Raw genomic sequence first — 12,956 nt, 5'->3', positions numbered from 1 at the left:
GGGGTGTTTTTGGAGGGGGGTGTGCCTTCGGCGGCTGGGGCTGCGCCCCAGACCCCCCGGCTCCTCTCGCTGCGCTCGAGTCGGCGCGTCGACGGTCCCCAGAACTGACGTGATTCCCCCAGAAACCGACTCGAGCGAAGCAAGAGGAGCAGGGGGGTCTGGGGCGCAGCCCCAGCCGCCGGAGGCAGCGTGCTACCGGGCGGATGTCACTGACTGGATGCGTCTGAGCGCTGGATGGGGCGTCGAGGGTCGTGTTTGAAGTGGATGGGGTCCGCAGTTGAAGTGGGATGGGCCGTGTGGATGGGCTGGCTGTGCTGCTGAAGTGGGACGGTCGCGTTGATTCTCTGTGTGTGAAGTGTTTTTAGAATGTCAGATGCTTGTGGCCTGAGAATATGCCGTTGACAGGGCATTTCAGCTGTGAGTGATCCGCAACTGAAATTAGGTGGTGGCTGTTCGTGGTTCTTTTGTGTTCTGTGGGGTTTGTGGATTTGTTTGTTAATCTGGTACGTAGTTAGTGAGCTGTCAGTAGAAAAGGAATAAAATCAGTTGGGAAAATTTTGGCAGCTTTTGACAGGTCTGGCTGGTGATGCTGGGGTCATGGCACTGGTAATGTAGTACAGGTGAGGTTCTGAAAAGCTCTGCTGTTTTTTGCTGGTTGTGAATATATTTATACCAGAAACTATGGACTGATTATGCCACCTGGAATTGAGTTTGTTTTCACAGAAAAACTGCAAAAAGACGAAAAATTGAGGTTTGTTGTGAGATCAGGAGGTAAGTGGTGATACAGGTATCTCGCTCGGTCGCTCTCAGCTCTGATCTCCACATGACGAACCCCGCAATAGTGATAAACCCTGCATTTCCATAAGTGGCCCATTTTGCTGCAGAAACGAGGCGTGGCTGGCGATGAAATGTCTCTACTTCGACGGTAGTTACTCAGAAACGGTGACTGCGTATACATCACAGTCTCGAGCAGCTGCTACAGAGACATAATTCAATTGCTGAGAACTTGGTTGAGAAAACTCGCTAGGACGTTAGGTGCTAGTCGTTCATTTTGGTTATAGATTGGTTTCTAGTGATTATTCAGTTGAGCTGACTGATCTACTGATTCGTCTGTCTGAGTTCCATAGTCCAGTTTTTTCATTTCGATCTTGTGGACTGCTTTCTGCTGTTAGTAGTATTGCTATTAGTAGTTCAGCTTCGTGATTTTCATTCTCTAGAGCATTTGACAATCTTAAATAGATACAATGGGTCAGTAGAACCGTGATATTACCGTCTCGAGACCTTGCGTCTTCGTCATTCGAGACCGCTTCTCAGTTGTACCGTAACAGAGATATTTGCAACAGTGCTATAATTTCTGGAACTCGCTGGTCAGTTCTGGTCATTACAGTTACTTTCTGATGTCGGTGGTGGTTTTTGAATGAGATCAAGGCTTTTTTTGCGTGGTTTCAGGCCCTGATGGTGAAATCTTGTCATCACGCAGCCCTGATCCAGCCAGCACCAGTTCTAACAGAGTCCAGGTATCCCCAAATTTTTCCGCTACGTCTCGGAGAGATGGCCGCTGATCTCACAGCTCGTCAACGAGAACGAGGTGCCAGAGTAAGTTCGACTGGTCAGATGCCTCCGGCGGCTGGGCTCCGCCCAGACCGGGTTGTGCTCGCTTCGCGAGCGGCGCGGGGATGGGGAGCTTTGATTTGACTCTTACAGGTGTCAGAGTTAGTCAACCCAGAGCTCGTGCGACCCCCACGCCCGACTCGAACGCAGCGAGAGGAGCAGCGGGGTCTGGGGCGGAGCCCCAGCCGCCGGAGGCACAGTCCCTCACCAGAGAAGAGACTAACAGAGCAGGTTCGATAACTTGTATTTGGATATGAACTCGATTTTGCATACGTGTACGCATAAGGACTCGGATGTGACGCATCATTTGACCGAGGAGCAGATGTTTCTGGCGATTTTTAATTATATCGAGCATTTGTTCACGCTGATCCATCCCCAGAAACTGTTTTATATGGCGGTGGATGGCGTGGCTCCGAGAGCCAAGATGAATCAGCAACGGTCGAGACGTTTTAGAAGTGCGCTCGATGCTGAAAGAGCGAGGCGAAAAGCTATTGAGTCAGGTGTCGAGCTGCCGAGTAATGATCCGTTCGACTCGAACGCTATTACTCCCGGTACTGAGTTTATGGCCAAGTTGACTAAACAGCTGAAATATTTCATCAATAAAAAGGTGTCTGAAGACACGGCTTGGCAGGGCATTGAGATCATTCTCTCTGGTCACGAGGTGCCCGGTGAAGGTGAACACAAGATCATGGAGCATATTCGAAATGCCAAGGCTCAAGAGGGCTACCCGTCGAATGTCCGTCATTGTTTGTATGGTTTGGACGCCGATTTGATTATGTTGGGTCTGTTGAGTCACGAACCGCATTTTGCTCTGTTGAGAGAAGAGGTAACGTTTGGTAGAAGCTCGAAAAAATCGACCGAGTTGACTGACCAGCGGTTTTTCTTGCTGCATTTGTCGCTGGTGAGAGAGTATTTGGAGATCGAATTCGACGATGTGAGAGATGATACGGCATTCCCATTTGATTTCGAAAGGGTTTTGGATGATTTTATTCTGATTAACTTTTTTATTGGTAATGATTTCTTGCCAGAACTGCCCACTTTGCTCATTAATGAAGGTGCGTTACCTACTGTTTTGCAAACCTATAAGCATGTATTGAAGACCGCTGACGGGTATATTAGTGATGCCGGTGTTATTAATTTTGAACGACTGGGGATTTGGCTCGATGAGATGTCGAAGTTTGAGTACAAGAAGTTTGAAGATTCGTCAATTGACGTTGAATGGTTTAATGAGGATTTGCAGACTGTCAGTGTGACTGGTGAGGAGAAAGAAAAGGCATCTGCAAAGTTGAGTTTGACTGCTAAACAGAAGGAGTTGGTCAGGCTGGTGAAGCCGTTTATTCTCACTGCTAACAGTACTGGTAAACCCAGTGCAAGTACTGCGACCAGCGCTGATGCTAGTGCTGCAGTCAGCACCAGTGCTAGTGCTAGTGCTAGTTCTACGAGTTTAAATGTTCCACCCACACCTGTTTCACCAGCTGTTCCCGAGTTTACTCTTCCTGCTGATATTAATCCAGATGATATCCACTTTTTGCAGCGTGTTGGTGAGAGAACTTATACGAGGGTTGTTGAAGACAAGGGTCGTTATTCGTTGGTTCTTGATGTGGATGGTTTGCCGGACTCTGAGGACGAGGACGAAGAGACCCACCGTATTCTCTCTCTTCACAGAGTGTTGAAAAAGTATGAAAATGCCGAGGTCAAGAAGGAAGATGTAGAGGAACACAAAAAAGAAGTATACTCTGCTAAATTCGATCAATGGAGAAACAATTATTACAAATCCAAGTTTGGGATTACTCTTAAAGACGAAGACAAGATCCGTGATATGGCTTCCAATTATTTGGAGGGTTTGCAATGGGTATTGTACTATTATTATAAAGGATGTGCTTCTTGGGGCTGGTATTTCAGATACCACTATGCTCCTCGTATCACCGATATGAAAAAGGGATTAAAAAGCAAATTTGAGTTTGAAAAGGGTAAACCATTTAGACCGTTTGAGCAGTTGATGGGTGTGCTTCCTGACCGAAGTAAGAACCTTGTACCTCCTGCTTATAGACCATTGATGAGTGATGAGTTGTCTCCTATTATTGATTTCTATCCTCGTGAGTTTGATCTCGATATGAATGGTAAGAAGAATGACTGGGAAGCTGTTGTCAAGATTCCTTTTGTCGATGAGAAACGTCTGTTAGCTGCTTTGGAGTCGAAAGAGTCTCAATTGACAGCGGACGAAAAAGCCCGAAACGGCTTTGGAACCAATATTCAGTTTGTGTTTAATCCTCAAACAGATTATTTGTATCCTTCGTCGCTGCCAGGAACCTTTTTGGACATTCCTCATTGTCATTCCATCGAGGTTATTCTTGATCCTCCTACCAACAATGGTAGACAGTATGTGAATGGTCTTTGTGAGGGTGTCAAACTTGGCAAAAATTCGTTGGCTGGATTCCCTAGTTTGAAAACTCTTGAATACGAGACTCGTCTTGAAGCTGCTGGTGTCAAGGTTTTCCAACAACCCAGTAGGAACGAGTCTATTATGGTGTATTTGAAGAATTCGTATGCTAATGATACTCCTGCCACAGTTGCTGAAAAATTACTTGGCGATTCTGTTTATGTAGGATGGCCATATCTTCGTGAAGCAAAGCTTGTAGCTGTTAGTGACGAGCTTTTCCGATATGAAAAAGTCGACGGCCAGGTATCCAACTACCCTCATTCTCAGCACACGCTGGGTTCATGGGGTAAGACTAATGCTCGTACCATCGAACAGTACGGTAATATGGGTACTAAGATTGGTAAAGTATCGATTGTTGCACATGTTCAAAAGATTCAAGGTCTTCGTAGAACCTCGGATGGTGCTTATCTCAAGGAGTTTGCCAACGACGAGTCGACTGAAGAGACTTTCCCAATCCAGACTATTGTAGAGGATGTCACCGAACATGATCAGAGATATGTGGAAAGACCATCTTTGCCCGTTGAGACTGAGTTTCCTACTGGATCGCAAGCGATTTATCTCGGTCCTCTTGGATATGGTAATCCTGTCACTGTCAACGGTCATGGTCATAATACAGTAGAAGTTCTACTCAAGAAATTGCAAAGAGGAGAGCCTGGCATTGGAACCCGAGCTGCTGATTTCGAAAAGCAAAATATCCGCTATTTGGCTTCGTATGAAGTAAGCAGATCATTGAGTATCCACCCTCTCTTCCTCAGTAAAATCACCTCCAAGTATCTCGTCGAGTATGAGAACAAAAAGTACGATTTGGGTCTTATGCTGAAGATGGAGGCAAGACGTGAGAAGGTATTGGGATATTCCCGCAAGTCTCAACGAGGATGGGAGTACTCATATGCTGCTGTTAATCTGATCAAAGATTACAGAACAGCATATCCATTTGTTTTGAGCTCACTTCAGGCTCTGACTGGTTCTTCCATTCCAGATATGGGTCGTGTTCTTAAAATGCCCAAGGAACAGATCAAACCTTTACTAGAAGAAATGGTCAAATGGATCAAAGTTCACACTATTGAAAAGCCTGATTTCACCCGAGTGGCTCTCGAATCAGATGCTCTTAGCACCATTTCCGTCAAGAAAATTGAGGCCTATATTCGAAAATACTTCCAGCAAGAGGATCCCGTAAAGGATGTTTTGATTAAAGCCACACCACGAGGTGCTTTACTAGCTCCTTCACAGGCATACCATCAACTAAGAAACCAGCGATTCAATCTTGGAGACCGAGTTGTGTCTGCCTTGAGTCATGGTAAAGTCAAGCTTTACAGTCGTGGTACCGTTATCGGCATCAACAGCAGTACACTAAAAGTCACGCTTGATGTTTTGTTTGACGACGATTTCGATGCGGGTTCGAACTTGGGTGGTAAATTGGATAGCAACAGAGGTCTTACTGTTGAAGCTGGATCGGTTGTCAATCTCACCAACAGACAACTGTTGTTTGAACCCAAGGGTTCTAAAGCTTCAAAGCAGCAACAACAACAGCAACAGCAGCAATCCAAGTCAGCTGGAAAACAGGCTGCCAAACCTTCTAAACCAGTTCCTTCTGCTTGGAGCCAGGGTCAGAAACCACTCACTATTGGCAGCCAGTCTCAACCAAGTCCTGCTACCAAAGGCAAAAAGCCTCCTGTTGCTCCTGTTGCTCCTGCTGCTACTGCTGCTACTGCTCCTGCTGCTGCCAAAGCTGCTGCCACCGCTCAAAAACCATCTTCCTCTCCAGCTCCCAAGAAGATTCTTCAAAAACCTCAGCCAACTCCTTCTGCAGCTCCTTCTGCTCCTGCTGCACCTGCTGCTGCTGCCCCTGCTGACTCGGAGAAACAAATGAGTAAAGACCTCCTCTCACTCATCCAAAACAGCGCTCCAAAAGCCACTCCCAAATCCAACAACGAAGTTCTAGATAACATCAAAGCCACTTCCAAGAGTCAGAAAAAGTCTCAACTCAATCTCATGAACACTCTTGTTGGCCACTATGGAAGCACTTTACCACCTCCTCCCCCTCAAGGCCAGATGCCCCCTCCTCCTCCCTTTGGATTCCCTCCTGTACCACCTCCTGGTGTATTTGGTGGAATGCCTCCTGTTCCTCCACCTCAATTCTACCCTCCTCCTCCTTCTATGATCCCACATCCGTTTGCTGGACACGGCCCAATTCCTGGTCAACCTGCTCCTTCTCAGGATCCTAACGGAAACGTTCCTCAACCAGCCACTTTCGACGAGCAAGCCTCGGCCGACCTCATGTCGACCCTGTCAATTGGCTCTAAACCAAACGGTTCTAACTCCACTCGAGGTGGAAGGGGTCGTGGCGGTCGTGGTGGCCGTGGTGGCCGTGGATCCAGGGGTCGTGGTGCTAAGTCGTCAGCTTAATCGCCTGTTTGTATTATATATTCCATATAATGAGTCTTTATTATTTCTCGTAGAACCGGCTCTGCCTCCGGCGGCTGGGGCTCCGCCCCAGACCCCGTGGCTCCTCTCGCTGCGCTCGAGTCGTTCCGTCTACGATCCTGGCTCAGGAGCCTGGCGGTTGTAAGTTGGTGGTATCTTCGTTACATTCATTAATCATCAATGGCCATGCTGTAAGAAAGGGCCTTCTTTTCTCTACGTTCGTTCTGCTTCTTCAAATATAGAGCTTCAAACCCGTTCGATCGATCCACCCCGTCCCATTTCACACCGGGCGGGATATTGAATCGGTTGGGGTTATATGGACCTCTGTAGTTGGGCAGTCCGGTGGCAGAGGTACGTGTTTGACCGTGTGATTGCTCTTTTTGCTGTTTCACTGACCTACTGAACCTTGCGGCAGGATCGTTGAATCTGTATTGCGATTTCTGTTCCTCGTTGAGTTCTCTATCATCGGCATGGATATTGATGGACGAGGTACCGGCCTCAGACAGCTGCTGTCGATGCGCTTCCTGGTTCAACTTTTGTACTGCTCCAAGCTGTCTTTCGCGTTGGCGAGCTTCTTTTTTGACTTTTTCTAGTGCTTCTTGTTTCGCTTTTTCATTATTTTGAGCTGCCAGGTCAATGACTCGACCGGAAGCATCTCGGTATATTGTCTTCGCATTCTGTCGAGAAAGAGCGTCATCATCGTTAAGAAATCTCGCCAGTTCGGCCTGTTGTCGTTTCTCCATGGCTTCTCTGACTTGTTCTGCTGTTTGAAGACCTGCTCGAGCTCCGTTTGACATCATCGTCGATGGGTCTTCACTGTCTTCCTCTCGCCCTTGTTCAACTCCACTCCTCCGTGATCCGACATCGAGTTCGGGTTCCTTCTGTATTTTTGCTTGACTTAAACTCGTATAATCGCCGGATTTACCCCCCAGCCTTTTCCATCTGGGTTCTTTGGCCTCTTTCCCAGTCGTCTGGGGCAGACCTAGGTCTTCATCGTCGTCCTCCTGCTCGAAAGAAGCTCCAACTGGCGTGCCTTCCCAGCCAAGCACGTCCTCATTTTCGAGAACCACGGCGCTTTCTGCGTGACTCGCGGTTTTCTCGCTCTTCTTCTTTTTCTTCTTGGGTTTCTTGTCCGCCGAAAGATAATTCTTGGCCAGATAATCCGCCAGCGACATCGTCCCAAAAGTGAATGTTCGAATGTGAAATCAGATCTAAGCCGTATCTCACATTAAATTAATTTCGGTTCTGCAACGCCGATCAGGGGGTCTCAGGGTGTGGACCCTGCCTCCGGCGGCTGGGGCTCCGCCCCAGACCCTGGTTGCTCCTGCTTCGCAGGAGACGGCCGGGACTGTTCGCGGAAACGACTCGAGCGCAGCGAGAGGAGCTACCAGGGTCTGGGGCGGAGCCCCAGCCGCCGGAGGCACGAAGGGGGTCGGTGAAGTATAAATATGCTACAGAGGGGCCTAATTGGCCTCTACTTTGACGACGGCTGGTCGACCGCGTTTGAGGATGTTGGGGGAGGTGGTTTTGAGTCGTTTGGGATGCGGTTGGTCGTCGGTGAGGATTTTGTGTTCTTGTTTCACGGGTTTCCCTTCAGCTGGAGGAGGAGTCGGGGTAGTGGTGGTGTTGACTCCGTTGTTGAGGTCTCGGAGATCGGCCGTGAAAAGGACGGAATGTGCCCAACCGGCGTACGGACCCCAGAGGTCGCGAAAGAAGATGCGGATGTCGTCGTAAGCTACTTTGTTGAGGGTTTTGTACTTGCGTCCATATTTGTAATCGCGCTGAGCTATCTGCCAGACGTGGGTGTCAACGGGGACGCAGTCGTGTTTGTCGAGACTCATGAGACAGACACAGTCGGCGACTTTGGGACCTACTCCTGAAAATTTCAGCAGTTCTTCATGAGCTTCCTCGTAGGATAGGTTTCGTAGGTTGAATAGAGCTGGAAGACCGTCCGATGAAGAGTCGGTTGGTGTTGAGACCATGACTGCGGTTTTATAGATGTACTTGGCCCGGTATCCGAATCCTAGAGACCGAAGTTTGGCTTCGACAGAGGGATCGTTTAATTGGTGGGGTTTTGGAAAGTCGTAATATGCAACTCCTTCGTGTGTAGCAATATAGTCCCCAAAATGAATACAGAGGTTATCAACCATCTGAGATATTCTTTTGATGTTGTTGTTGGTGCTACAGATGAAACTACACACATTCTCCCATGGATCTTGGCGAAGAATTCTGATTCCAGGGAATTCACCAGACTTTTTACTGAAATGAGAATCGCATTTGGCCCAGTCTGAATACAAGGAGCTCAGTTTGACGTCCAGGTTGAAGTAATCGTTTATAAGTGCTAGAGTGGATGTCGCGCTTGAAAATAGTTCTGGTGAGGTGTCTGTGGCTGTAGATGCTGCTGTTGTAGTAGATTTCGTAGTTGAAGATTTCCCAGTTGAAGAGTCAAGTTCAGGTTCAGTTTTACCTTTTGGAAAAAGAGATGAATAGTATAATTTATCTTGTTCCTGTCTGAGGAATATAACTCGACCTTTATAAGCCATTGACCAGATATTATCGATCTGTTTCCAACGAAAAGACTGTCCACACCTTAGAATTGTGGAGAGATGTGCTTCTTTGATATCTAACGAGATAGACTTCCAAACGAGTGACATGTTTAAAAAGTTCCTTGACTAAATTGTGAAAAATGTGATAACCCAGAATTCCAACTGGTTGTTAATAGATAAGAGAATGAGTTGGGTATCGGATGCTGAAATTAATTAAAACTTGCATCATGCAGTTTACTCGCGTCTCACACGCGGTTCACTTACTACCTGTCAAAATATTCTTTAAAAAGCGTGTATATATTCAATAACGCGAGAAGGCCCTTACAGATGGACATGAATGAGGCGAGTTTGTAAATAAATAACTTTGGTGAAATTTCAAGAAAAAAAGAGAGATATCCTATATTACGGGTATTTGAATTTCATTGGAGGAGGCTCGAGTTGGATTTGGAGCTGGAAGCTGTTAATTTGGCTTCTTTATTTTGCATCTTCGAGAAGTAGGTGCCTAGACCTGGAAAGTATATGAAATAACGAGCTGATAGGACGGATCGAAGAGTATTTGATCCTGATAGAGGTCCAAATCAGTTTTATTCATTGCTTTATTTATAGATATAGAATATTTTGCTTTCTCCAGGAATCTGGGGATAGAATAGGGTGAGTTGTTGTAAGATGGAGTACACTTATACCGCATGTTTAATGTTGAATACTAACGAAAGTCACAGTCACATTGTGGAAATTCGCCTGTCGCAAAGGACACCAACAGCTTCTTTTCTTGTTGAAGTGGAATCCAAGCAGACTGCGACAGTGGAAATGTCCGCGAAATTATAGTTTGAAAGTAAACGGAAAAGAGCTGTTGGTCATGTCCAAGCACAATAATGTCGAATTGCCCCAAGATGATGGGCAGTTTGTTGATTCTAGAACCGGATTTGCTATTTCATTAAGAGATTTAGAAAGCTCTTCTCCTATATCATCTGATATAAGAGGCGTTTTTGGGAATGATGAGTTTTCAGCAAAGGAGAATATAGAGAATGCTTACGACAAAAATGGTTCTATTACACATGTGTTCGAGGCTGATGCTGCTAGTCCTACTCGTAAGGCTCCTTTTGATCTAGGGATTCATTCCAGTGATTTCTCATCCGATGATGTGCTGGATTTAGAAAGTTTTGCAAAGTCAGAGTTGAGTCCTGTTCGGACTAATGTGAATACTTTACCAAAGGAAAAAAGTGAATTTCCTAGTATATACCCGCCTCGTATGAGCAGAGATGCCACAAGTCCTTTAAAGGAACGAATCCAAAGCTCGCCATTGTCTAAAGGAGCAATATTACGAGAATCTCGAAAATCACAGGAATCATCAGTTGATATGTTCAAGCTGGAATTAGATGTGGGATTGCATCACTTTAGTCAGACAAGTAAGCCTGACACGATAGAAATTAAAGAAAACATCGAAGGAAGTAAGGTAATAAGCTACTCTATAGACAATAATCGTGGGCCTTTGTTATCTTCGCCAACAAAACCTTCGCAGATGCCACAACCACCCCAACCATCACAGCCACTGCAACCACTAAAACATGAACAACCTCTACAACCATTACCACAACAGCTATCTCAGATATCACAACCATCACAACCGCTGCAACCACTAAAAAACCCACAGTTTTCGCAAATATCACAACTCCACTCAACACCTGTTGCATGGTCTTCGTCACCAGACTATCACAAAACAGAGACCTTGGCCACGTTGCACGCAAAAAATGCAGAAAAACGTGATGAATCAACGAGGTCAACAGGAATTGTCACGAATGAAAATAATGAACCAAAACCAGTAATGGAAATAGTAACCATAGAAAATGGCACCACTGAGTATAACGATACAGATAATCTTCTTGGTCCACCTCGAGCTCCGTTATCAACACCAGCGAAAAAACAGATATGGAACCAGCCAGTGGCTATTACTAGAGCTGCCAGAGCCGAGCTGAGAAAAGCGAATATGCAACAAAAACGCAACGTCAGCTCGGTCAGAGAAGAATATGTCCCAGAAGAAATTGAAAATGCACCGTCTATCGAGGAACCACATAAAAGACCATCGAGAATATCATTGCCTCATCTCAAGAAGAGAAAAGTAGACAAGTTCTTCCTCAGTCAAGAGCAGAAGCAAATCCTTGATATGGTAGTGCACCAGGAACACAACATGTTTTTCACTGGTGCTGCTGGTACTGGTAAGTCTGTTCTTTTGGAAAGGATTATTACAGATTTACGACGAAAGTATTCTCCTGGAGCAGTGGCCGTGACTGCCTCGACCGGTCTCGCAGCCTGTCATATCGGAGGTGTTACATTACACAACTTTTCTGGTATTGGTCTTGGTAGAGAGGATGTGGATACTCTGGTTAAAAAGATCCGTCGCAACAGAAAGTGCTTCAAACGGTGGAAAGAAACTCGGGTGCTTGTTATTGATGAGATCTCAATGATTGACGGTGACTTGTTTGATAAACTAGAACAGATTGCTAGGAGACTACGTACTGGAGCAGATAAACATAAACCGTTTGGTGGGATCCAGGTTGTCATCACAGGAGACTTTTTTCAGTTGCCTCCTGTGCCGGACCGTAAAACTTCAGGTGAACAAAAAGAGTTTAAATTCTGTTTTGAAGCAGAGTACTGGCCAGAAGTCATCACTCAAAACTACGTGCTCAAACAAGTGTTCCGTCAAAAGGATAATACCTTTTCAACCATGTTGAACGAAATGCGACGAGGAGACATGAGCGACCACACCATCCGAACATTTGAATCGTTATCCAGACCATTAAAAGATATTCCAGCGGGCCTAACTCCTACTGAATTGTTTCCTATGCGACATCAAGTAGAACGAGCCAACCGGTCAAGATCCGACCTTCTCTCTGGAATCTCACACATTTTCGAGGCTACTGATAAACAAAAGGAACCCAGTATGGAGCATGTATTTAATTTAAACAATCTCATGGCAGTGGAGAAGCTTGAACTGAAAATCGGGTCACAGGTGATGATGATTAAAAACGTTGACGAAACGCTTGTCAATGGCTCTTTGGGAACAGTCATTGGGTTTATGGACGACCATCATTTCATGCTGTATGGAGAAAACAAAGGTATTGACTTATCGACACAAGAAATCAGAGATGCTCATGCTGGAAAACTAGATCTTAAAGGCGACACACCACCTCCAACGACAGCAACTACCAATGAATTTGACGATGATGATGTGTTTGGCATTCCCAGCGACGAAGAAGTAGAACGAGACAGTCTGTCTGTCAACTGGAAACGCAAAAAAGCTAAACTACGGTTACTTCAATACACAGATCCGTCGACCGGGAAACAGTCTGGCAAGTTATGGCCTCTTGTGCGATTCAAGCTGACCGACGGAACAACTCGTGACGTTCTCGTGCAAGAAGAGACATGGACCCTGGAGAACCAAGAAGGGATTGTAATGGCGTCACGAGCTCAAGTGCCCTTGATTCTCGCATGGGCTCTTTCTATCCATAAAGCACAAGGCCAAACTCTCGAGTACGTTAAAATCGATCTCCGCAAAGCCTTTGAAAAGGGGCAAGCCTATGTTGCCATCAGTCGAGCCACCCGTCTCGACGGACTCCAAGTGTCAGGTTTCTCTCGAGACAAAGTCATGGTTCACCGTAAAGTGGTTGATTTCTACGACTCCCTAGCATCCCTGTCAAACGAAGAAAACGACGACAACTTTGCCAACCAAACCACAACCACTCACGATCCCGAACCCACCACCACCACCAAACACAAACGCTCGCTCCTCAAACAAGACTACACCTACGTCCCACCCAAACAACAACTACGCTTCGACGACTTCAAACCACAGCCCACGCCCGAAGTCATCACCAGAGTGGGCTCAGCAAACGCTGCCTCCCGGTCCTCACGCATCTGATCTTTTAATATTTATTTTC

At 46.2% G+C, this 12,956-nt stretch overlaps 4 protein-coding genes across 4 annotated transcripts; 2 read left to right on the top strand and 2 right to left on the bottom strand.

Annotated features, from left to right (window-relative positions):
* Positions 1-2,002: 2,002 nt before the first annotated feature.
* On the top strand, positions 2,003-6,457 carry XRN1 (chromatin-binding exonuclease XRN1; the record flags this gene model as incomplete). The annotated part of the gene is made up of 1 exon (XM_018880820.1): positions 2,003-6,457. The coding sequence occupies one exon, from the start codon at positions 2,003-2,005 to the stop codon at positions 6,455-6,457; it is 4,455 nt and encodes a 1,484-aa protein (XP_018734618.1).
* A 188-nt stretch (positions 6,458-6,645) lies between these two features.
* Positions 6,646-7,650, bottom strand: BUD13 (Bud13p; the record flags this gene model as incomplete). The annotated part of the gene is made up of 1 exon (XM_018880809.1): positions 6,646-7,650. One exon carries the CDS (start codon positions 7,648-7,650, stop codon positions 6,646-6,648), a length of 1,005 nt encoding a protein of 334 aa, XP_018734617.1.
* A 288-nt stretch (positions 7,651-7,938) lies between these two features.
* Positions 7,939-9,018, bottom strand: OGG1 (8-oxoguanine glycosylase OGG1; the record flags this gene model as incomplete). The annotated part of the gene is made up of 1 exon (XM_018880798.1): positions 7,939-9,018. One exon carries the CDS (start codon positions 9,016-9,018, stop codon positions 7,939-7,941), a length of 1,080 nt encoding a protein of 359 aa, XP_018734616.1.
* An 859-nt stretch (positions 9,019-9,877) lies between these two features.
* Positions 9,878-12,937, top strand: PIF1 (DNA helicase PIF1; the record flags this gene model as incomplete). Its single annotated transcript, XM_018880787.1, has 1 exon — positions 9,878-12,937. The coding sequence occupies one exon, from the start codon at positions 9,878-9,880 to the stop codon at positions 12,935-12,937; it is 3,060 nt and encodes a 1,019-aa protein (XP_018734615.1).
* Positions 12,938-12,956: the final 19 nt, after the last annotated feature.

Source organism: Sugiyamaella lignohabitans, chromosome A (assembly GCF_001640025.1).
Source record: "Sugiyamaella lignohabitans strain CBS 10342 chromosome A, complete sequence".
Lineage (NCBI taxonomy): Eukaryota > Fungi > Ascomycota > Dipodascomycetes > Dipodascales > Trichomonascaceae > Sugiyamaella > Sugiyamaella lignohabitans.
Note: the sequence above shows the minus strand (reverse complement) of the source record. Positions and strands in the feature narration are given on the sequence as shown.